Source organism: Argopecten irradians, chromosome 8, assembly GCF_041381155.1.
Source record: "Argopecten irradians isolate NY chromosome 8, Ai_NY, whole genome shotgun sequence".
Classification (NCBI taxonomy): Eukaryota; Metazoa; Mollusca; class Bivalvia; order Pectinida; family Pectinidae; genus Argopecten; species Argopecten irradians.
In genome coordinates this window covers 20,190,400-20,217,354 of record NC_091141.1, presented here as the reverse complement: position 1 = coordinate 20,217,354, position 26,955 = coordinate 20,190,400, and the positions used below count along the sequence as shown (strand labels likewise).

At 35.3% G+C, this 26,955-nt stretch overlaps 2 protein-coding genes across 8 annotated transcripts in view; both read right to left on the bottom strand.

Annotated features, from left to right (window-relative positions):
• Positions 1–2,923: 2,923 nt before the first annotated feature.
• LOC138329784 (EF-hand calcium-binding domain-containing protein 4B-like) lies at positions 2,924–5,780 on the bottom strand. The gene is made up of 6 exons (XM_069277078.1): positions 5,651–5,780; positions 5,230–5,311; positions 4,343–4,490; positions 3,849–3,959; positions 3,363–3,439; positions 2,924–3,011 (listed from the first exon to the last, which is right to left on the bottom strand). The coding sequence occupies exons 1-6, from the start codon at positions 5,778–5,780 to the stop codon at positions 2,924–2,926; spliced, it is 636 nt and encodes a 211-aa protein (XP_069133179.1).
• A 357-nt stretch (positions 5,781–6,137) lies between these two features.
• Positions 6,138–26,955, bottom strand: part of LOC138329622 (uncharacterized) — a 48,951-nt gene continuing 28,133 nt past the window's right edge. For 4 of the 7 annotated variants that reach the window (XM_069276716.1, XM_069276718.1, XM_069276717.1 and 1 more), the window contains 11 exons: positions 23,239–23,329; positions 21,188–21,283; positions 20,802–20,873; positions 20,218–20,333; positions 19,444–19,515; positions 18,795–18,846; positions 17,449–17,490; positions 15,615–15,715; positions 14,971–15,294; positions 6,622–13,729; positions 6,138–6,208 (listed from right to left, as the gene is read on the bottom strand). In XM_069276716.1, coding sequence (XP_069132817.1) covers positions 6,868–13,729; positions 14,971–15,294; positions 15,615–15,715; positions 17,449–17,490; positions 18,795–18,846; positions 19,444–19,515; positions 20,218–20,333; positions 20,802–20,873; positions 21,188–21,283; positions 23,239–23,329 — 7,828 coding nt within the window. In that variant the 3' untranslated portion in view covers positions 6,138–6,208; positions 6,622–6,867. Of the gene's footprint in view, positions 6,209–6,621; positions 13,730–14,970; positions 15,295–15,614; positions 15,716–17,448; positions 17,491–18,794; positions 18,847–19,443; positions 19,516–20,217; positions 20,334–20,801; positions 20,874–21,187; positions 21,284–23,238; positions 23,330–23,455; positions 23,807–24,743; positions 24,876–26,955 lie in introns of those variants that run through there. The other 3 variants (XM_069276721.1, XM_069276720.1, XM_069276719.1) reach the window with 3 other exon arrangements.

The window sequence follows — 26,955 nt, the reverse complement described above, 5'->3', positions numbered from 1 at the left end:
ATCTAAATATATGTCCAGTATAACCTGTCAAAACTGTCCTCCGTCCAAACTCTCCCCTGTCCAATCTGGCTTTATAGAATGGTATTTCCCTTCTAAATCATAATAAATAAAACTTGGGTAATCTGGAAACCTGTCTATACTGGCCAAATATCTTGATTCTAATGACATCCGGTTTAGACAAGTTATACTGTATCTATATTGACTTGATTTTAACTTCTGTATTTTAAGAGTGTAGTTAACTTAACAAAAGCACAGATAAAGATATTTAGAAATACTTAATGTAGACTGGAATATGTTTAATATGAGAAAAACTCCATGGAATGTTGCATGTATCAACCAATCAAAACATTTTGCAAAATTATATTTTAAGAATAATCTGATATGCGTAGAATATTCTTAAGTGTAAATAATCTAAAATTGCATTGCCATACATAAATTTTCTAAATATGATAAACCAGGCAACATAAGAGGTCTTGAGCTTGATCACAATTGATATAACCTTCCTGGTGCTCATTGTATCATGTACCTTGGATGTGTTACATTTCACACAATGAAACAACTGTAAAGAATGTACTGTATATTGAAATAGTTTGTTTCCAGAGATTTTTTAACATCAATATCGGTACCAAAAGGCTAATAGGTAAAAATACAAGGAATTCTAACATGAATAATACATGTAAATTATATATGTTTGTTCAAGCAGTAAGTAATACATGTAGTTACATAATTATATATGTTTGTTCAAAAATGTAGTTACATAATTATATATGTTCGTTCAAGTAGTAAGTAATACATGCAGCAACATACAGCAATTTATTGTATTTTAAACTCCCTCAACACTAAGATGAGTTGAAGATATTGTACCAAGTAGCAATACATAACAAGGGCAATAACTCATGTAAAATAGAAAGAGTGGATTTCAAGTTTGAATGTGATAACAGAATAAGTTCTACATGTATATAGTGGACGCGTTGGGAAGACTATAAAGCTATTGCACTTTTTGTGTAGATAAATACAAAGACCTATTAGGGTCTGTATTGTTTGCCTGCTCTTAATAAGTAATACAATTTTATAACATGCTACATGTATATGATACAGAAAAAATACCACCAGGCATCTAGTTTACCGAGAAAAGTCATAAAAACATACATTTTGATCTATATGAACTTTAACCTTAAGGAAAGTCAAGGTAATTTATTAGATAAATAAGTTTCTTCACGTACTTCACACATCCAATAATAAATATTTAGGCCTCTTGGTTTTTACATAAAAAGATTTTAGCCACCTAGACTGGTGGTACTGTGAATGAAGGACAATGTTATTCCTTTTAACAAACAGACATAGTTCCATTGGTTCTGCTCACTTGGACAGTTGAGCTTCAAGTTACCAATAGAAAACAGAGAATCAAACACAATCTGCTTAATTCTATACAATTTGTCACACATAAAACATGTGTAAAACAATCACACTCGTACAACTAATTCACTGGTATAGAAAAACTTCCATAATAAATACACTATACCACTTTATATAGATATGTTTCTGGACTATGATTAATACAATGTATTTTCTTGGTTCCCGCATTAAGAGATAATGAGATACAATGTATTTTCTACTGTATAGAAGACTAAGCAAGAATATAGAACTATGGACTAGGAAGGTATATACCTGGTATACTTTGTAGATGTACTGTGTACAAGCTTCATCAACCCTATTTCACAGTAACTATACATAGCACATGTATATTAAATATATGCTGTGTGATAATTAATGCTCTACAATTAATAATATATTGTACATATTATGTGTGGTGAAGTAGAAACTATGAAACAGTTTGGAATATCAATAATACATATTTGTTAAATGATTTAATTAATAACACATGCATTCTGACAACATAAAAATATATAACAATTGCTGATACAGCTAGTATATACATGAAACCACATATACCAGTTCATCTATGGACAACCCCACAATCATTTATAATTTATGGATTATTTGATGCAGTCAGTATAAGCTTATGTTAAATCACAATTATAAATTGTCAGGATTTAGTTGAATCTATGTGAAATTGACGATGAGTACAGTATAACTGTAGATCCTTACCATTCATATAAAGCGTTGTTTTTGATATTCATACACAAGCCATATTTAACATATATTTGAAAAGATGGTTTTACATTCCTAAGAGGAACAATTCTACACCAATTACAGTAGCGAAAACTCTGCCATAACCCTGCGGTTGAGATATAACAAGATATCAAATTATATACCCAGGTGAAAGTTAATATTATGCCTCTGATATAAAAAACTATGCAATAAATGTTTCTGAACTCTTAATTGGTTAATGAGAATTGGAGATTTGAAGGTGATGAATGGCGTGATGGAATTGATAAAACAAAACTACACCAGATCAGTATTGGTGGAGATTATGTAATAAAATCAAACAAATTTTTACAATTTCATAATTAAGAAAACCTGCTTTTTACTCTAAATTAGACCTATAAAATGTACTCTTGTTCTAGACTAAAAGCCTTGAACCCATAACTTGTTATGTAGGGGAATCCTTATACCAATGGCATATGTGATAAAGAACACTTTGGTAATGATAAGGTACATATGTATGTTATTGATACAAGTTACCACAGAAATGCATTTTCTTCTTAACTGTGTGATGTGACACACAGAAATATTTATAACTCGTATTAAACTATATTGTAATACATACATAAATGGAATGTTTGCAACTTTGAAAATTAAAATGAAATGAATAATATTGAAAGAATGGAGCAATTAAATTACATAAAATTTGAATAATAAAACTTAAAAACAACAATGATATATTAAATAATGATGCTCTGGTCCAACAGTTCGAATCACATTAGGTAAATTCTCCTGAATTCACTTCTGTATAGTGCCCTCACTTGCAACACTTTTTCTTTTCCACAGGATCGTCGTGTATGTGAAGAGCTTTTTCTAACTCCTCGTCTTCTTTATCCTTCAACAGGCTGTAAATATCATTTTAAAACATTGAAGGTTTAGAAGTAGTGCTTGTTACATTTCCCTATTAAAATACTTTTTTTTTCAATTTCAGTTTTGCCCTAAATCTTCACTACAATAACATGTCCGGTTTTAATAGAAGATGGGAGTTAATTTATAGGACATTTTTTTTGGTTATATTTCACCAAAATAAATTTTTCATATTCAGTTGTTCCGTAAACCTTCACTTTAATAAGTTTGTAGCTAACGTGAAATTCTAACATACCAGGTTTAGTTGTCGGGGTATAGGTGTATGAGACAAATAGTGTTTGCTAATAATTTAACTATGATTTTATTATATTTTACTATATTTTACTTACTCTGCCATGGCAGCCATACTCTCCTGTATATTGATACCAGATTTAGCACTGCACTCAAAAAATAGGGACTCGTACTCCTGGAAAGAGTAAATTATCTCATCACAATATTTGTAAGACATCAGGATATTGGTAACATTATATGCCCCACTCCCCTCCTTTCAAGGCAAGGGCATTATGATATACATGATGCATTGGATCATAAATGCAACACTAAAAATATTACAGAAATATATTCATAAAATTCCATTCAAGAATCATGAACCATTTTCTGTTGGTTTCATTTCATTAGGTTAAAATAATCTGCCTTAGCATATTACAGGGTTATGTGCCCTTGCAGTTAGGTTATTTTCATTCACAAACTACTCTTACTGACATCACAATGAATACCTACCAACAAGGACAGACCTCTTTGTAATATGCAGCAAAGAAGGACTATGAAATATAAACAAAAACAACAAAATTTTTTTTTCTAGAAAGGCCATTTACCAGGGCCAACTTCTTGCCATCGTTCATCCGTACAACACGATGATCGTCACCTTCGGCCATATCTGTTTTGTTTCCTAGGATTTCTATTACGGTCTTCTCGTCTACGTTTTCCTGAAATAGTAAATTTGTCATTTAAAAAAAAAAAAATCAGTCTTTTGGAGATGTAACCCTATTACAGTACTCCGTATTTCCATTACTTGTTAAATGTGTATATAACTCTTTATACAAATACAGCTAATTTCTATTCCACATTTGTTATCCAAAGAATACAAATTATCATTCATATTTAGTGAGATGCTAATTCATTCACCCCAAATATTTCATAATCGACTGGTCTAGTCTTTGATTGAGAAGAGTCTAAATGTGTCTTCAAGGGTGAAAGAGTTAATCCCTGTCTTCATTGGATTCGCAATGGTGTGTAACTCGGATTTTGCTATACTCTCATGTATTTGATATTGTGTGTGAGGATTATTAACCTGACATTTACATTTTACCTTGTATTTAAGTCTAACAGGATTTGACTGTACCTTTATACTGGTCATCCAGTTCCTAACATTGACAAAGGAAGCTTCTGATGTGACATCGTACATAACCACCACTCCGTCAGCCTTACGGAAATACTGCTTGGTGATGCTGCGGAATCTGAAGGTACAAGGGTAGATTGTTACCCGACTGAATTTATATGAGTAACACACTGTGATATTTTTGTTCAGGATATTAAACCAACATAGCTATCCAACTGCAAGGAATGACTTCATCAAAATTGAAATACCAGGCCAACCTGTCTATAAAACAACCCAAGTGACAAGATAAAATGGCCTTTTTGCCAAGTGGTCTTCATACACATGACAAACTGGGTTAAAATTAGCCAAGAAAGTGGTCTTGTTCTGTAGGTTTAGTTAAGCAATAAACTATCTTCCTATGGCATCTATGGTCTATATAGATGCCAGAGCTTTGCAGACAATCTTCATAATGAGTGCTAGCGCATTATGAGATAATTGTCTGCAAAGCTCTGGCATCCATATAGACCATAGATCTTAAAGGAAGATAGTTTAATGCTTATATTTACATTATCAACTCATTTTGGGGTCTCTGAATTAACATTGTTTAAGCTAGACCAGGAAAACCGTTTATCAGTGACGATTTAATCCACGAGATGGAACAGCCATTTTGATGGTGATCAGTTGACGTCACCAAGTCAACATTAGTGATGTCATAATGGTCACGTTTTTGGGTGTCAGTTACTTCATTTTGCCTTGGTAAGTTTATACAGTAGAAGTGACAAGTAAATGTAAATATATCTCTATCGAGATAGTCACTAAGATAGGTTTTACTGTGTTTCAATAAATCTATTAATTTTGTGTAGTTTACATGACGTTACCTTTCCTGGCCGGCGGTGTCCCATAGCTGTAGTACGATGACCGTGTCCTTGATCTGTATTGTCTTCACTTGGAAATCCACACCTGTACACAACAGATAGAACTGGTGTTTACAACAAACAGTAAAGTCTGGTGAAATTAGGTAACTATTCATTATAAAACCATAGATTTACTAAAATGCATTCTTAAAACAGCTTCAATCTGTCCATTGTTATTGCGAACAGTTGTTATGGATATTGTGATACTCATTACCATCAGAATTTAGTCACACCTTTACAGTCTCTGTACATTTTAATAACGTGCATCTGACTATGTTTAATTGGTCAATGTCAAAATGTCGCCTTTTTACACATGGTTCGTCCTCGAGTTCCACATATGACATGTTAACCTCAACACAGGTCACCAAATCAAAGTGCAGCTTACCTATAGTGGCACTAAATGAAGGGTTGAAGGAGTTGTTACAGAAGCGATGGATGAAGCTACTCTTTCCGACACCAGAGTCTCCGACAAACACGACCTTGAACACTCGCTGTGTTGTTAGTGCTGTCTCCATGGTCTACAATAATAAAACACTATACTATGTGGTCATTTGAAAATTTAATTTTTTATCCATTGTTCATAGTTGTCTCAAAACATCTAATCTATAAGATGATATTATATCAAGTTCCAGTAATAATGAAGAACTCTTCTGAATAACATTCCACTTAAAAACGAAAACAATTCTCCATTATAATAAAAACAAACATTAACCTAAACAATCCTGAAACTATATTTTCCAGATTTCTCAAATAATAAACAGCTACCTCCCCTTATGTATTACAAAACATTTCCTTGGTAGATTAATAAATTTCCCAATATTTAGTTTAATAGTTATCTCCCCTGATGTATTACAGTTGTCTCCCCTACCATACCTCTCCATCAGACTCCACAGCCCCAACAGGTTGTCCCCTCGGTCCATTGGTCACTTCCCGGTCAGGGCTCCTTTAAAACCATACAATACTAGGGTCACAGATATGTAATAGGACAAGGTCAGGTACATCAAAGTAAAGTCTACATGATCTTCCATCGGTAGTTGATTAAATGAAACTTAAAGTAGTAATCTTTAACTCGCATTAAAAAATTACGACGTATTAACTTTTGATAGATATTAGACAAAGTACGTTTTAATGCAATGACATGCATATCATAATATTGGTATATTGAATTTTACACAGTGTCAAACATTGCAGTAATAATTCTACTAACGGTATAATTATTGATTGGTTTTGGTATAAAACTAACATTAGTTTACATGTAATAACATATTATATATAGTATTAGTGATTAGTAAAGTGTAGTGGATTTTAATAAACTGGATCGTAACTCTGCATTTGTTAGACAGAAGCATCCCTCACCTTTACCTAGCCAGCTGGCTTCTGTCCCAATATCTGCCAGACCACCACATGTATAGTTACAGGGTAAGCTCCCCATACCACCACCACCACCATCCATCACCATAGTTACAATGTTATAATATGTCTCCAAATCTGTTAGGAGTATCCTGTCTGGTAGTGTCTGACAAAATTCTTTGTATTTAGAATTCTGACACCAAGACAGTAATTTCATGTTTGTCTCTGAACGTTTCCTGTTCTGATGTGATTTCATGGAATCAGGACCTGGGATTCCAATGAAGATTTTAACAGGATCATCTCCCAACAGATGATATAGCTATACATGTGTATACTGTAGGCCAAATATAGTGGAGAACAGTGTCTGAGTATACAGGCTGCACCAGGCATCATACATTGCCTATTATAAAGCAGTGACATGCGTACACTTGTCAAGGAGCAAAAAGCTACTTGCTCTTTAGATGCTCTAGAATCTCCCTCTTCATTGTCAACAATGTCTCCGAGTTCACCACGAAACGTAACCTCTTCTCCCTCCCAAGTATCAACGATGATTCCACGGCCAAATGGAACACTGGGTAGAATATAAGACAGACTTGAAAGGATTGATTTTTTCTTCTTTCTTTGTGTGGGAACACCTTGCTGGTTTTCACTCATAGTCTCCACAGCGGTTTCAGAGACTTGTGTTGTAGGAGGAGTTTCGTCACCTTGCTCTTCCTCGCCCTGTTTAATCTCATGTAGTTTCTTTGTTAAACTTTCGGCACCAGACTCCGCGATACCGTTTGTATCATCACCTTTTTGTTTTGAGCTTGCTGTGTGTGGTGGGGTATAGATAGTGCCATCACTTTCCTGAAAGTGGACAGATTTGTTTCCCTTTCTATCCACAATCTTACCATGAGATTCGTCAGGTATGGAGTCAACACGAGATGACAGACTGCCATCAAACTCTCCTGTTTTGTTTGTTAGCCGTGGAGATCGGAACATTGCTTCTGATGATAAGTCCTGACCTGTTGGCGTTTTGCCCTGGAGTCCAGAAGTTGTGAGTGTGCGATACAAAGGCTTAGAATCGCTGTGTGGCATGAAGCTGTAGTACTTGGGCTCCGGGTATGACAACACTGTACTCTCTAAGGCTTCTCGTGTCTCTTCCATTCTCGTCTGCTCATCACAACCCTCAAATTTGTTTGTGTAGATGATCATTGTGGTAGAAAACGTATCATCCTCCTCATCGGTACCAATGGCATCAGAATCCTTATCTGGTTTCTTTTTAGACGAAGCAACCTCTGACTTTCCTTGTTGGTCTTTGATAGATATATCAATGGAAACTCCATCTGTAGAGCTTTTTTCATTCTTGACCTCAGTAGGACCTTTGTCTGCATTTCCCTGATTATTTTGATCTTGCTCGCCAACGTCTGATAAACTTCCTGTATCCTTTCCTGTGGTAATTTCTCTCTTCTGTGATGATACCTCTGTATTTCCACTTTCTTCTAACTGATCTTGTTCAGGGATGCCAGATAAATCATGTGCTGTATCTTTCGCAGAGGACGAAATCTGTTTATCAGTTTCATTTACAATAACAGATATTTGGGATACTGTGGCGGTTTCATCTTGTGAATCAGCTGACGGCTGCCTACCAACATCTCTTTCAGGAAAAGAATCTAAAGCAGCCTTCAAATCCAAATATGCTGACATCTTATCTGAGTCATTAGGTTCAGAAACCTGCGCTGATTCCAAATAAGGGTTGTTGCTGTCAGCTGTCTTATTAACATTTTCCACCTCAGAGTAGTTAATGCTAGATAATGTTTTAGTGACAATTTGTGAATCTTCTTTCACTGCTTCCTCCACGCTGTCTTTTTCTATCATTGAGTCTAACGCAGACTGAAGATCCATATTGTTTTCCGAAAGTGATTTAAGATCTGATGACTGGTGATCCTTTGTGATCTCATCAGATTTAGAATCTAAGGCGACCTGAGTATCTACAATTGATTCGTACATATCTTTGGAAATGTCAGCTGATGCCTCAGATTGAGGTATTTCCTGTTGTTCTATCTGGAGATCTTCAATAACAGATTCTTCAATTTGATTTTCCTCACCAACTGATGATTTGTTCTGCATATCCACTATAACATATTCTTCCACTTGCTCATTCTTAACAACAGATATTTCCGCCTGTAAGTCCTTTATAACAGAAGATTCTATCATTACATCATCTACCTGAAGATCTTTTAAAGCAGATGTTTCCTTTTGTACATCAATAGTAATTGGAGATTCCATTTGCAGTGTCCTTGCAACTGATGCCTCCATCTGCAAATTCCTAGCAACTGATGCTTCCATTTGAGATTTCCTTTGCTGATCTTCAACGACAGGGGTAGCAATTTGCAGATCCGCAGAAACAGGGTCTGCAATTTCCATATCCTTTGCTGCAGGTGTCTCTACTTGCAGATCATCAGGGACATGCTCAGCTCTTTGTGAATCTGTCACAACAGACACGGTTTCCATGAAATCCTCAGCGTTTTCTTGCAAAATTTTAGTCAACTCATCTGATGAATGGACAGCAGGTGTCATTTGTAGATCTCCAACAGCAGTATCACGTGTCTGTATGACTTCAGTGACAGAAGCTTGGATATAATCAGTTGTTTCCTCAATGATCAGATTTGCTGTATCAGCTGTTCCCTGTAACGGCTGATTATCTTTATCAGCTGTTTCCTGTGAGGGTTGATCTTTATCAGCTGTTTCCTCTGAGGGTTGATCTTTATCAGCTGTGTCCTGTGCAGGTTGATCTTTATCAGCTGTTTCCTGTGCAGGTTGATCTTTATCAGCTGTTTCCTGTAATGGCTGATTATCTTTATCAGCTGTTTCCTGTGAGGGTTGATCTATTTCCTGTGTTGGCTGGTTGGCTGTTGTTTCTTCGGAGAGCTGATTGACTGATTCAGTTGATTCTTCTGTCAACTGTTTGGCTGTTTGAGTTGTTTCTTCGTTGATCATATTAACTGTATTAGTTTCTCTGATGACTGATCCCTCCAAGAGTTCAATGGCTGTATCACTTGTTTTCTTGGTGATTGTTCCATCTAAAACCTGATTGGTTGTATCAACTGTTACCTCAGTGATCTGATTGGCTGTGTCAGTTGTTATCTCTGACAGCTGATTGACTGTAACAGTTGTTTCCTTTGTGATTGCTCCACCTAAAAGATGACTGGCTGGATCAGCTCTGTTCTCTGAGAGCTGATTGGCTGTCTTATCGGTTGTTTTCTCTACATGTTGAATGGCTACTACAGCTGGTACCTCGCTTATCTGTTCTGTAGTCATTGTAAGTTGTTTTGAAGCTGTTTCCAATATTAATTGTTTCTCCGCTATTTCTTCTGCACTCTCATCTTTCCCTTGTACAATCTCATCTTTCCCTGTTTCTAAGATTTCAATGTTTTGTTTGACCAGATCATTGATGTCCACTTGCTCATCAGCAGGTGTGTTCTTGTAGTTAAGATCTACCGTTGTATCAATCTCCACATCCTCATCTCCAGAACTCTTTGGTGTTTTGTCTGCTTCCTGTACAACATCAACTTCTTTTGAAGTCTCTGATACAATTGTCATCGTTTTGGCTACTTCCTGTACCACTTTTGTTTCCTTTGACGTCTCAGAGACATTTGTCACAATTTTGGGTATTTCCTGTACAATGTCTGTTTCCTTTGGAGTTTCAGACACAATTATCATCGTTTTGGCTACTTCCTGTACAATCTGTACTTCCGTTGGAGTCTCAGAAACAATTGTTACCGTTTTGGGTACTCCTTGAACAATTTCTGTTTCCTTTAGCGTCTCTGGGACAACTGTCACAGTTTTGGGTACTTCATGTACAATTTCTGTTTCCTTTGGCGTCTCTGAAGCAATTGTCACTGATTTGGGTACTTCCTGTACAATTTCTATTTCCTTTGGCGCCTCTGATACAATTGTCGACGTTTTCACTACTTCCTGTACAACTTTTACTTCCTTTGACATCTCAGAGACATTTGTCACCGTTTTGGGTACTTCCTGTACAATCCCTGTTTCCTTTAGCGTCTCTGAAGCAATTGTCACCGATTTGGGTACTTCCTGTACAATTTCAATTTCACTTGGCATCTCTGAGACAATTGTCACCGTTTTGAGTACTTCCTGTACAATTTCTGTTTCCTTTGGAGTCTCTGAGACATTTGTCACCGTTTTGGGTACTTCTTTTACAACCTGTACTTCCTTTGGTGTGTCGGACACAACTGACATCGTTTTGGCTACTTCCTGTACAATATGTACTTCCGTTGGTGTCTCAGACACAATTGTCACCGTTTTTGGTACTTCCTGTACACTTTCTGTTCCCCTTGACGTCTCAGAAACAGTTGTCACCGTTTTGGGTACTCCTTGAACGATTTCTGTTTCCTTTAGCGTCTCTGGGACAACTGTCATAGTTTTGGGTACTTCCTGTACAATTTCTGTTTCCTTTGGTGTCTCTGAAACAATTGTAACCGTTTTGGGTACTTCTTGTACAATCTGTACTTCCGTCGGAGTCTCAGAAACAATTGTCACCGTTTTGGGTACTCCTTGAACGATTTCTGTTTCCTTTAGCGTCTCTGGGGCAACTGTCATAGTTTTGGGTACTTCCTGTACAATTTCTGTTTTCTTTGGTGTCTCTGAAACAATTGTCACCGTTTTGGGTACTTCCTGTACAATTTCAGTTTCCTTTAGCGTCCCTGAGACAATGGTCACCGTTTTGGGTACTTCCTGTACAACTTCTGTTTCCTTAAGCGTCTCTGAAACAATTGTCAACGATTTGGGTACTTCCTGTTTAATTTCTGAGTCCTTTAGCGTCTCTGAGACAATTGTCACAGTTTTGGGTACTTCCTGTTTAATTTCTGTGTCCTTAAGCGTCTCTGATACAATTGTCATCGTTTTCGCTACTTCCTGTACAATTTTTGTTTCACTTGGCGCCTCTGTGACAATTGTCACTGTTTTTGGTACTTCCTGTACAACCTGTACTTCCTTTGATGTCTCAGACACAATTGTCACCGTTTTAGGTAGTTCCTGTACAAACTGTACTTCCTTTGGCGTCTCAGACACAATTGTCACCGTTTTAGGTACTTCCCGTACAATTTCTGGTTCCTTTGGCGTCTCACACACAATTGTCACCGGTACCGTTTTGGGTAGTTCCTGTGAAACCTCTACATCCTTTGGTGTCTCTGAGACAATTGTCACCTTTTTAGGTACTTCCTCTACAATTTCTGTTTCCTTTAGTGTCTCTGAGACAATTGTAATCGTTTTGGGTACTTCTTGTACAATTTCTGTTTTCTTTGGTGTCTCTGATACAATTGTCACAGTTTTATGTACTTCTTGTACAACTTCTGTTTCCTTTAGCGTCTCTGAGACAACTGTCACCGTTTTTGGTACTCCCTGTACAATTTCTGTTTCCCTAGGTGTCTCTGAAACAATTGTCAACGTTTTAGGTACTTCATGTACACCTTCAGTTTCCCTTGGCGTCTCTGAGACAACTGTCACCGTTTTGGGAACTCCCTGTATAACCTCTACGTCCTTTGAAGTCTCTGAGACAATTGTCATCGTTTTGGGTACTTCCTGTACAATATCTGCTTCCTTTATGGCCTCTGAGACAATTGTAACCGTTTTGGGTACTTCCTGTACAACCTGTACTTCCTTTTTGGTCTCAGACACAATTGTCACCGTTTTGGGTACTTCCTGTACAACCTGTACTTCCTTTGGCGTCTCAGACACAACTGTCCCCGTTTTGGGTACTTCCTGTACAACCTGTACTTTCTTTGGCGTCTCAGACACAACTGTCCCCGTTTTGGGTACTTCCTGTACAACCTGTACTTCCTTTAACGTCTCAGATACAACTGTCCCCGTTTTGGGTACTTCCTGTACAACCTGTACTTCCTTTAGCGTCTCAGACACAGTTGTCACCGTTTTCGGTACTTCCTGTACAATCTTTACTTCCTTTGGAGTCTCCGAGTCAACTGTCACCGTTTTGGGTACCTCCTGTGCAACCTGTACTTCCTTTGACGTCTCAGACACAATTGTCACCGTTTTGGGTACTTCCTGTACAATTTCTATTTCCTTTGGCGTCTCTGAAACAATTGTCACTGTTTTGGGTACTTCCTGTACAATTTCTGTTTCCTTTGGCGCCTTTGAGACAATTGTCACTGTTTTTGGTACTTCTTGTACAACTTCTATTCCCTTTGGCGTCTCAGAAACAATTGTCACCGTTTTGGGTACTTCCGGTACAATTTCTGTTTCCCTTGACGTCTCAGAGACATTTGTCACCGTTTTTGGTACTTCTTGTACAACTTCTGTTTCCTTTAGCGTCTCTGAGACAATTGTCACTGTTTTGGGTACTTCCTGTACAATTTCTATTTCTTTTAGCGTCTCTGAGACAATTGTCACCATTTTGGGTACTTCCTGTACAATTTTGCTTTCTGTAGACTTCTCTAATGAGACATGCGTAACATCTGTTTCCTGTGACTTCCCTGTGACATGTGTCATAGATAAAGATACTTCCTGAACAGTTTCATGCTCATTTTGGGACAGTTGTGAAATATCTCGAGACTTCTCCAGGATGTGAACAGATTTGTCATTAGCTCCTGCGCTGACATTCGTTATCAATACATTTTCCTCCAACTTGTCACCGTGACGATCAGTTTCCTCGGATCTATTCCCAGATTTGTCCAATGGTTTCCTGATTAATCTTACCTTTGGCTTTACGTCTATGATCTCCTCTGTCTTTTCCACAAATTGCTCAGTTGATACCACGTCAGGTGTTTGTAGCTGAACATCCCCAGCACCGTGTTCCAATGTTGTCTGTTTTTCTTTCTCCTTTGGTTTCCTTATCAATGTCACCTTTGGACTTTCCGTTATGATCCTCTCAGTCTTGTCAACAAATGTCTCTTTTGACTCTAATTTGAGTTCAGTAGTTGGCTCTGACAGATATCTGATCTGGATTTCTCCTGCCAGAGTTGGTATAGGTTTTTCAGCCACAGTTTTCTCTGAATTTTCTAGAGAAGTTTCCATGGGATTTTCAGCTGTAGTTTCCACAGGATTTCTATCTGTGGTTTCCACTTCCGTGGCACTATCTATACTAGACGTTGGTTCGCTAGGAGGAAAACAGGAAGGTGTTGTTAATGTTGTTAGTATAACAGAGAGGTTGGTGACTGTGATTTGTGTGTCTCTGTAACAATCAAACACATATCCTTAATACTATAAAAGTTCACCATGTTCTTTAAAACACCAAATGAGCCTTTGAATTTTTGGAGGTTTCATATTAACCAGTAGACAAAGCAGCAAAAAGGAAGGCTTTTCATTTTTGTTCTTATTTAGAAAATTATGATTTTTTTTTTTTTTTTTTTTTTTGCGATAATCTGGCGATCAGATATATAGGAATTTTTGCACAAATCAAAGTCACTTAGTCTGCGTAACAACTTTCTACATCATTATTTTATGTAGCAAAATTTCAAGGTTTCTAAGATTTCAGATAAAGAAGATCTCCAACTCTATGTTATAGATTACCAGTTATTGTAATATTTGTATATTGATAAGTTTTTGAATAATTAAACTTTCATATTGAGAAGTCTTAAGTATTCTAACCACACTGTAATCTTACAGAAATGATTGGGCTTCATTAAAATTGGTAAGAAAATAACATTTAGATTAAAAGAGGTTCACAAACAACAAGTTACTACCAGTAACCAACATCATGCAGTAAATTCAGTCATATCACCACATATCATGTTCTCTTCTCGTCATAAACTATGTACAAATTAATATATAAATGACCAAATATCATTGGCATCCCAGAGTAATGTCAGGACGGTTTCTTTGATGTCCAATAAGAATAAATGTTTTCTTTTAGTTAGATTTTCTATATCTGTAAACACGATATATATGATAAATAAACTTACAGGAGTGTCAACATTTTGTAGAGATTAGTGAAGTCACCAATATTTGTAAAATACTGAATTTCTTACAATCAATTCTACAAAACACTGACATTCCTATAAGACTATTCTGAATCCCAGCGATTCCAAATAACCCACTACCATGATCTGACCTCACTGACAGGCCGTTCATTACTGACACTTTCCCTACAGTTCTGTCAGCGTGTGCCAAAATTGGCTCATTGACTAATGATGCTGTAAATTTTATCCTCACATTATGAAACCATTTTCACACATGTTTGTAATACATATATGTACTTGCTTTTGCTGTAATAAAGTTTTTTTCTTAAATCATTACGACTATAGAAAAGACACTTTCAGATCATGGCAGTTGTCTCCCCCACCACAGGTAATCTAATGCCCAACTAAAGCCCATCATCCACCCTAATGTATTACATACCCTTCATCAGGCTCTGACTGACCGGCTGTCGTTCCAGGGAGCAGCCTCCGTTTAGTTTTACGTGTTTTTCGACTCCTTCCCGTCGACACATCATCTGTATTATCTTCCTCACTTGTGTTGCCATGGTTACTGCTGACTCTCTGTGATCCACTATTATGAGCATTTTGATGATATGATAAGTTTCTAGTTTCTACAATGTCTGATAATTCACTATGATTACTACCTAAGATTTGACCGTCCTGGTCATCGTCAACTTCTATATCGTCGTCCTCATCTATGTCCGGTGTGTCCTCAGATACCGACTGCCCAAATGGTGGCCTCCCCCTCAACACATAAATAAAATCAAATTAATTAAACTTAAACACTTCTGATGTATCAATGCAAATTTCTACACATCACTTGATCGAGAGCTGTATCTTGTTAACAGATAAATCTCTGATTATAACATCAGACAATAAAATATGAAATCACTTTATCATTTCATTTTTCCACAGTATATACATACCGACCAAGTGATGAAAAAACACTTCAACTTTTTTTCCAAAGAGTTAATCAGTCACCAGGTATAATTATTTCAAACATGACAACATATTGTAATCATTTATGAATTCTTGTTCAATTTAGAATTTATTTAGGCTCCTCACCTGTTGCTGGGGAAGTAGTTGCCGAGGACGGAGCCCTGTTTGGATAGCTGGTCACGACGCTGTGAGGCTGACGGCTTTGTTCTCGTTTCTGTTTCAAGAATCTGTTTAAAAACAACACAGCTGATGTAAGCTTTGATTATCTCCCTTCACTTTGAGCAAATGGTCCCAAGCATTGGCACAGAAGCATCAGTATTACCTCTAAACTAAGTACAGGTAACTCTAGTACGAAATTAGGTTAGGATATATGGGTCATTAACATACTTCTCCGCAGCAAAGATAAATACTGTTATAAATGTAATAAGTATTATAAGATATATAAAGATTTTTAGATTATGATCCGGACTGGAGATGTTAAAAGGTATTACAATATATGTATACGGTATATAAACCCATGATGGCAGACTATACATCTGTATCAGAATAATACTGAAAAGCAAATAAATGCTGCTAACAAGTTAAATATTTGTGCTTTCAAGGCTTAAAAGCCTACATTATTGTAAGTGTGAAAGCATCAATTAATGTTGACTAATTATACTTTGGTGCCTGTTATATAGTTACTAAGTTACCTGTGATTTACATGTATCAAAGCATTTGCACTTCCTATGATTACTTTGTTACATTAATAGTAGCTGACATTTGGATGCATCAGCTTTATCAGCCATATGATGCTGTGTATTTCCTAATTAACATTAGATTCTAATTTCAACAAACATTGCACCTCTCCCTGGATTAGGTTTGGATTGAAAATATAACAAAACATTTAAAATATAAAATAAAACTGGTTAAATCTGCAACAATGCTATATCAGCAATTGAGCCAATGAAAACTAAATCATGTACAGTAAAAACAGCCTTTGTGACCACCTTTGTATAAAGACCACTTTTCTAGGGTCACAAATAACCAATTTCAAAAAGAATTAATCTGTACAAGTATAAAGACCATTTTTTACTTCTGTCCTTTGGGTGATCTTTATACACAGGTTTGATAGTTCTTTATAATACAGTCTAAGACAAACATTTCAGTTGTACAGATGTACTTTAAGGTCAAGAAAAAGTTGTATGTCATGTGACCTTTATAGCAGTATGTTGACAAAAAGAGGAGTCAGTCTACATGATTTAATTTTACAAATAAACATAACAAACCTGAAATAAGTTAAAAACATGCAATTAACGAGATATCAGACAAAGTAAAGCAATTAACCTCTAACAAGGTGAAAACAAAATACTGGATCTCGTTGTTTATCTACTGATGCCTCAATGGATAGGATTAATTTAACCAAAATCTGAATTCACATATAATGCATCCATTACCATGATAATAAAGTAAAATTCATTATACAAACGGAATAATTAAATGAAGTATCCAAAAAAAATATTGATTTCAGCTGTTGAACTATTTACTACAACAGCATTACATGTACCTCTACATCAAGATATTACAACTATAACATGTTAGAGCCAAATAAAACAGCCAAGACTTCTCCACATTTATAATCACACACTGCCAATCTTTGTTTCATGATATTCAATAAATAAATTGTACTATTCGTAGCAATGGGGAAAGGAGACTTTTTCTCAAAATGATAATTGGCCTTGTGACCTGAATGGATCTGGATTAATGTTGAAGAGATAAATCATTAAACATAATACCCTTTCTGCATGTGCAAAAAACTTGGCTGTATAATATGGTATATCAAACGTAATAAAACAAGCATGCACAAAATCTGAACAAAGAACCATAATAACCCAACTAAGTCATTTCAGACAGGAGATAAGAGGGAAATAGAGGGGGGTAGGGAATAGAGGGGTAGATATTGGGAGGGGCAGGGAAATACCTGATGGAGATCGTCAGTCACAGAGGAACCACTTAGATCCTCCTGGTTAATGATTGGTTAAAATAAAAAGGTCGTCAGTTATCTTCAGAACATTTCTACAGATCCTATTTCTTAATTTAACAAACATGATATTATCTCTTATCACAGAAATTTAGGTTTGAAAATTGGAAAGAGCTTATAATGAAAATGAAATTTGATTAATTTTTGATAATTCCATCTTACTTATACAAATAATTTCTTAAAAATTATACACTGCATCATCATTTCAAATTTTTAACTAGTTCAAGCTACATCTTTTTCTATGTTAAAAAGTTCACCTCCTATTGGATGCATAATGTTAAAGATGTTAGTGGAATTTCACAGAGTTTAATTAAGACTTGAAATTAAATCATAAAGATTGACATGATTTTGTTTTGATGGTCAGAGAATATGTTGTGTACAGGTTACCATAGAAACACACTGTTTATTGTTATACAGAAGAAACCTGATAATTCCTGATGACTTATTATTATTGTAGATACACATATGATTTTACAATCACCTTAAAGTTATATTACAGAAACGTTGAATAAGCTAAAAGGAATTAGAAAATAAGTGCTTAATATATGAAAATATTGGCTGAAAATGATTTTGTGCAACCACAAGAAAAGTGAATTAAAAATGATGTTAAATGCATTATACAATTTCTATGGTATAAAGATTTAGGAAAGAGAAAGCCTTATGCCTATAATAGTGACTTTGTTAGTTATAATTACTGAGGTATAATCTTGTTAATCAAGCTATAGGTCCAGGTCCAGTTTCACGAACATTCCGTAACTTTAAGGAATTCCTTAACTTAAAAACTCCCCATACGAAATAAAGCATTACAGAATTGAGGAAGCTCTTTAATTTTAAAAGAAAATGCCCATAGTTTTTGTAATGATTTTCAAAGGGGGAATTTTAAGTTAGGAATTCCTTAAAGTTAAGAAATGTTTGTGAAACTTGACCTAGCTCATTGCTTCATCCTTCATGGTTATATTTAAATAAATATATGACTCCATTTTTTTGCTTCATATGTAAGTGTGATACAGTAAGTTTCTCCCAAAATAACTATCGCCTCACAGTGCCAGTTATATTATATCATATACAAAGCTTGGTTATTATACTAGCCCCAAAAAACCAATTAACCTGTGAACTGACAGATAAATTAATATTTCTTTTGCAAGATCTGACAAACATTATTGCCTCGGTGGATTAGGTTTTTTGACACAAAGTTACGATGGATGGGGTGTTATCTATAAATAGGGGCCTTTAATCTTTGGGTTTTTTCGAGCTCTCCTGTCTGAAGATGACAAAGTGGTCTGTACCCGCCTTGTCTCCGCTTCGTCCTTATCGTCTCTCAGCTGCTGGTTTATATCCCTGTAACACAGAATGCATTGTTTAAGATTAAACTAAAACTGTGCCAGAGTAGTGTGGCTGACAAATATCCCCCGTTGCACAAATTTAGAAATAACTCCATTAATAGGGGGCATTACAGAACCCTTTATAGATTACTCAATTTCTCTTTATATCAGGGTTCTGTGTACCAAATTTTATCAAAATCTGTCACGTAGTTTAGAAGGAGTTCGTCAGACAATGTTGTGTCTACAGACAGACAGACAGACACTGACGGACAGACAGAAGGACAACCTGATTCCAGTATACCCTCCCTCCTCCCTTAACTTCATTGCAGGGGGTATAGATAAAACAATGACATGTCAATAACAGTCCTATAAAGTCACTAATTATCATAGATTTGCTGGATATAACATCTTGATTAAATCAATTAATTATATCAAAAGGTTTTTTTTAACATGTAGTCATACTGATAGAGACTCCGTGTCGGAGCATCTAGGTATAACTTGTACTGACTAAATGTCATATGGATTTATACAAATAAATGATTTTTCATATTTTACTGATCAGAAATGAAATACAAAAACAGAAATTAGTACACAGCAGAGACGGAATATTTACCTCAGGGAATCCAGCTGCTTGACAAGACTTTCTCTCTCCAGTGCGATACCTTCTGTCACCTTCAACGCCGCCCTGTCATAGAGGTAAATCCTATATTATTTTTTTTTTGGATCACAAAGATATTACAGTAAGGAAAATATCAAAGACTATTTCTAAAAAGACAGATTCAGGCTTACTGAATATGCCAAGAAAAATTCTCCCAAATTGAACAGTTGATTTTTTTGACAACTTCCAACAAAGCATAAGTTGTGAATATGACCACAATACTAGGTGACCTAGGCCTTTTCTTGTTTCTCATCCTTCAATAGATTATGCCTTAGACCAATATATATATGTAACACAAGTGACCCATGATCTACTTTGCTGTCTATTGTTTCTTATCCCTAAACTGGATATAGAAATGATCTCTAGATGACCTATGACCTACCTTGCCCTCTCTCGTTTCTGGTCTTTAGACTGAGTTGGTCTATATATAGATGACCTATGACCTACCTTACCCTCTCTCGTTTCCCATCCTTGGACTGTTCAAAGTTGGTCTATATATAGATGACCTATGACCTACCTTGCCCTCTCTCGTTTCTCATCCTTGGTTTGTACAAAGTTGGTCTATATATAGATGACCTATGACCTACCTTGCCCTCTCTCGTTTCTCGTCTTTAGACTGAGTACGAAGTTGGTCTATATATAGATGACCTATGATCTACCTTGCCCTCTCTCGTTTCTCATCCTTGGACTGTACAGAGTTGGTCTATATATAGATGACCTATGACCTACCTTGCCCTCTCTCGTTTCTCGTCTTTAGACTGAGTACGAAGTTGGTCTATATAGGATTTGGATTCCTCTAATCCTTCCTCAGACTTCCTCAGTAAAACTTGTAAGTCTTCTTTTTCCTGTAAACAGATTAACACCATATAGACGCAGGTGTAGCTTTATCATGAAAAACCTCATCAACGAAATTATTATGAAAAAACATTGTCATATAAGATTCATATTCAAATTGTCATTTATTGATATCAAATTAAACAAATGCTGCAGTTGGGGATTCATTAATATTTTTTGTTTTCATTGAAAATTAATGTCTTTACCGAGTATGTTATATTTAAGTTTTACTGCATGTATAGCCAATAATCTAACAACTGTATCAAGGCTTGGGCAAGACAGGTAAGTAAACTATGTAAACCTTATCAGAGGTGATATCTTGTACCACCAGACTTATGCTCCCTGAAAAGTCTAGATCCATTTATCAATTATTGACAGTAATTTAAAATGTTTTTGGTTTTCCTGTATTTGTTTACAAATGGATAAACAAAACATAAATATACAATTATATTGGGCACTTGTGCTAATGATTTACTTACCCTCTGTAATTTTTCATTTTCTTGTTTTGTTTCACTTTCGACAAAATTCAATTTGGAAAGTTTTTCTTCCATCTAAAAGAAGAAGACATTACGTGTAAAGAACACTAGTCTAGTTTTGTAAAAAAAAATATCATGCCTTTCAAAAACACAAAAATACTTAGGATTAATTTATTGAATCAAATCCACAAGCAGACAGATCAGAAGTTACACATTAATGCCACGAGTTATCAAGTCACCTTCCAACCTAGACCTGTATAGGATCCTTTATCATATAATTTAATGATCATGGCTACCGTAATTGAAGAGTTTGTGATAGTATAAAAGTGCTTGCCTCTATAAACCATGATTTCTATAATTATACAGTACAGTACACAATTTGAACCTACCTCTTGGTGTTTGAGTAATAATTCCTGCAGTTGTTTGTCCTTTTCTCTTATCTCAGCCTCCATATTGTCTTTAATCTGCTGTTCCTTAAGTTGTTCCTGTAACAGAAATCAAAACTTCCAATAAAATTGTTTCTGTAACAGACGGGGCTGCAGGGGTGAAGTGGTTAATATGTCCGACATATTACCACAATTCCTCCATCTCTGAAGTGCAAGTTCAAATCCCATGTTAGTGGGGCAGTTGCAAGATATATATACTGAACATTAGTTAGTGTTTTTTCTGTGGGTACTCTGGCTTTCCTCCACCGACAAGCCTGGCACATCCTTCAATGAGCTAAATAGGATGTTTAACTTATCTAACCAAAACAAAATTGTAACAGAGATAAAAAGTTACAAATTAATCTGTTCCTGTTCTTTAGCTGTAACAAAGAACAAAGATCCTTATAGACACACAGTGGCTGTAAATGAAAACATACAAATCCTTACACAAGATGTAACAGTGGTATAGAGATACTAAATATCTGAAATGATTCTGTCAGTATATAAAATGCTTGTGAGCTGTCTTGTTCTCCAAATGATCCTGATTCATTGATGTCTATGTTTTGTCAGGGATGTGCAGTCATGGATGATGTTTATGTAACAAATGAATGAAGTCCTACGGTGTTTATTTTCATGTAAAAGCTGTTTGACAAACACAATCTATACACAGACAGACACCCTACCTAGCTATCTCAACAATACACAGACACCCATGTCCAGTGTTATCAGGGGGAAAGTATTGTCGCAACCTGAAGACATCTCTACACTGTGGGGCGATGCTTCATATAAGATATTACACATTGTTATTGTAAGTTGGAGACAGTTTTCACCGAACTTATGATTTAACACAATGTTTCTCTTCATTTGGATAATACACATTCTGGGAGATGATATCTACTGTTAGGTGCTATTACACACTGGACACATAAATCTATGATGCCTTACACCAGGGGTTAGAATGTTTCAGAGATCAAGTCTCCGGTCAAATATCTCCCCATACATACCATGAAGGTAAGCAGGTGACCTACTCATAAACTGTTTAGACGGTCCAGTGCCTAGCTTTGTCCATTTACAGCTAAGTATTAAATATAATGGTAAGCTGAATGATTTTGGCAGTTCTAATCAGGAGTAAAAGCCAGCTAATGGAGATTAAATACCTCAGCTAATAACAATGGCATAAAGGTCAGGTTGATAAGGTACATTGATCAGGTAAAATAGGACAGCTTTATCAGAAAACAGCTTTCTTACTCCGGAAAGTTGGGCAACAATGTGGCTCATACTACCAGTCTGGGATCTTGTTAATCTTTATCCTTATAAGAGAATCCTATATGTTAAGGTACTTTTCATGTTCATAGTTTATAGATTTACTGTAATATTTTTACCTGAAATTTAAAGTATCCAGCCTCTTCTCCTATTACCCATAAACACCCTTGTACACTATCATATAATCTGCTGGGGTTTTAAATTAGGATCCACAAATTGTACAAATCAAAAGGCAATTATATAATCTAAAATGCACATATCAAATACATGTACCTACTGTTTATGTGAAAACAGATCTACATCGTACACAAAAAATGTTCTCATGGTAGAAGTTATCTTCACTTATGTTTATCTACTGTATCATAATGTTATCAGGAACTTATCGCTAGTTATGAGGAAGTGAGCTCGAGGAAGATATCAATATAACTAAGTATCAAGATAAGCAGGTATTTTACATTAAGATTTTATACGTTGTTTACATAGCTCTGTTAAGACGCATTATACTTGACATATACATTCATTATGTTCTGTTCATAGCTCTGTTAAGACGCGTTATACTTGACATATACATTCATTATGTTCTGTTCATAGCACTATTAAGCCGTTATACTTAGACATATTGACATTCATTATGTTATCATATGTTCATAGCTCTCTTAAGATGCATAACATATCACACATTAATTGTATTTTGTACATACCACTGTTAAGGCACGTTATATTACTAAACATTATTTATATTATGTACATACCTCTGCTAAGATGCGTTCTTTCTCCTGTTTTATCTGCAATTCCATTTCTTCATACAATTTTCTCACTTCTTCATCATGTGCCAGGGATTTACTGCAAGAACAAATTCAATTTTTTAAAGTCTTTAAGAAAATTGCTCGAGTCCCAAAAAACTGATATAGCACCACCTAGATGTTTTCAAACACAATTCGATTATATTGCACATTGCGGTTTTCTGACCAAGTTTTCCTTCAGTGGTGTATAGAAGTGTAAACATTCGTCTTGTTGGGCTGGAAACTCCTCTACAGACTAGTGTACATTAGGTGCATACTTTATTGAAATATTTACTGTCCCTCTTAATACATATAAACAACCACAGTATGGGAGCTGTGACACACACAAGTTCTCCACATATCCCAGCGACTCATCTAGATTACACTGTATGGGACACAATACACAAAATGACATTCCTGTACTCAAACATCACTGTATGGTAGATGCTACGTAAGAAAACACAGACAAAGATGTAACAAATCCTAATCAAGTTCCTGTACATTGACACCACTGTACTACAGAAGATGTTATGCTATATAGGGAGATGTTTTATCTGACACCTCCATACACTGATTGTCTCTTTTGTCTCCATAGTAATTGTTAGTCACCCTAATTCGGCCATTAAAATTTCTATAGTAGCTAAAAGTGCATGTTGATGACACATCACAGGTTTATGCACAGTAAAAACATGCGGGAGTAAGGGATAACAAACCTTTCAGTGACACACTGATATGATGTCTGTAAACTCTCATGTACATGTCCATAAACTAGATGTTTATGTTTTAAGTTTTGTTGTGTCTATACACTGTGATAGACAAAACTTTTATATTACACAACTTATCTAGTCTGGTAAACTATTGACATGTCAACCAAACAAATTACTATATGAACCTTCAGAATATTAAATGTGACATATTGGTATGTTTCAATATAGTTTGCAGAGCTTGAAATATTCTTTTTATGACTTAAGTTATTTTTGTCTATATATATAGTCACTCACAGTATAATTAATTAATGCATAACAAATTTAGTAAGTAGATGACTTGTTGCCATATGTTGACATAATATCAAGCACAAAGAACTTGTAAGAAAATGATAAGCTAATTAATATAATAGGATGTCACTTATGATAAAGGAGTTAAGAATACAATATTCAGATTTAAGTATGGTTGTTACAGAAATCCCTTGAAAACCATCATAATTAATCTTTTTCTACTAATAGTTGCATATAATGGTGCTTATATAATCATGAAAAATTATGATGAAATTATTTAATGGATCATGCTGTGTAATATGTTTGCTACATAATATTCTGTTGATTATACAAACACAACTGTTATTTTCAGTAATATGCAACTGCATGATTATGTACATTAAATGCAGACTGATATAATAAATAAGGAATTGTATATCTTTGGTTTAATTAGTACCATGACCTTATATGTACAATAGAGTAACATCAAATGTTAATTACCTTGCATCCTGTCACAGACAAATGTATTTGCTGAACTGTAATTATAATGCACAATCCAGTAAATGTGTACAAGTTGACCACTGTTACAGTATGGCACCAGTACATTAAGTAAATCTAGCCACTTATATGTAAGGTTAAGCTGTGTGCTTCCTGCCTGTATATAACTTTATATAGGTATGGCTGGAGGATAAATAGACATCTGACTGACAGCGATCCTATATCTTTAGTGTTAATTACTAGTCATAATCACACCACCATAAACATCAGCGCATCTCATTAACATGCCAGGACCATATTTAATTATACATAATTAGAGAAAAATACTTATTTATAACTCTCAGCTGTCAGCAAATATACATTATATTGATTAATATATTTGATTATAATGATATGGCATTTAAGAAGAAAACTCCCCCTTTTAAAATACTTCTTACAAGATTTTACTATTATACAGATTAATGCTGCCTGTCGACAGTTTATGTAATTTCAATAGAGATACTTGTTTAGGAGTCATGTCAGCATCTATTAGGACAATTTAGAAAAATGTTCACGATGGGGGCATATATTATATAATTCAATGCTAAAATACAGATTAATGTTGCCTGACAATTTTATTTATAATTTCAATAAGAATACCTAATTAGAAGTCCTCTCAGCATACACATAAATATTATAATGATGTGACAATTAGAAAATGTCCTTTTCTCAAAGAATAAAATAAAATTTTACTGTAATGTGCATAACGTTTATGGCCTGACAATTTTAAATAATTTCAATACAGAAGAAGACTTATGTACATGTGTTGAGGTATTGAATGATGTCACTTTACATGTACCTGTATCTTGCACGATTGCATGTCTTAACGAGATGGGTGGTTACATATAAAGTAGTGGTATTTGATTGGATGCGAGATGTGTATATGACACATACATATTAGGCCTGCAGCAGGTGCTTGTTTAGATGATGTCCATTAGACGATGAATCATCACGGTAATCATTACCTCATCCTTGGCAGTCTATGCTAACAAACCTAACATATCTGACAGACTACCCCTATACTGATGTGTGATTCATACCACAGTTGACCGATGATTTTACATTTACGTAAATATAGAAACAAACTGTTTTCATATCCAAACTAAAATTGGGACAATTTACAAAAGCCATTAATATTTATGTCAGGGATGGAACATTAAACAAATGTTTACATTATTTTCAGATAGTGTTTATGACACTAGATAAATATACAATAAATTAACCAGTTTATCATTCAACTATATAATTCCACTTCACATATAAGATATGACAATGAACAGTAATTACATACTTTTAGTTTCAAAGAGGATGTAACAATATTCTGTGACTTGTTTTTATTCTGTGACTTGTTTTGAAATCTCAATCATTGAAATTTATTTATCATTGCCAATAACTCTAGGTCGGCTAGATTTTTTTTATCAGATTACATGCAGTTTCATCATTGGTATGTGATCCATCTGTCTGTATTACTTCATTGACCCATATTCATCTGTCTGTAAACATTTCTTCTTACCCTATTCGCTGTAATTATAACGCACCCTCCCCTTATAAGCGCCGTGCCCTGTTCTGGAAAGGGAGCTGAAGTTCTACAAATATCCTCATATATTTCATGAATTGAAAGATGTTTAACAACTGTAGGATGCTTAACATCAGCATAGTATCTCATATTAATACAACCTGTGAGTTTTTCATATGATAATCATGGTATAATAAATGTGTCTCAATATACAGTATGGCTCCTTCTTTAGTAGAGCTGTCTAATGTCACTAATGGACTAATGTTAAGGTTTGTTAAGTACAGAATCCGAGCCCCCCAAATACAGATTCACTTCGACTGCCTGATCCTCAGTGGCCCCCTTGACTCAGTAACATCTATATTACAGAGCAGAGTTATCTGCTCTTGAGGGTATATAATTATGATTTGCTAATTAAGTGTCTGCATATGTGTAAGACATATTTTTCTGAGAAAATGATACATTTTTAACGCATACTTATGTAACAAAAAATATGTATAACTCTCAAGGGCAGATAACTAGTCATATACAAAGACATGAAAGGAGTCAAGTGAATCTATCTAATCCAATGCTAATTTGTAATTTTCGTGACAATAGCTATTGACAGAGAGTGACAGATTAGTAGTATATAAGCTAACACCTTAACAACATGCAGACAAGTAG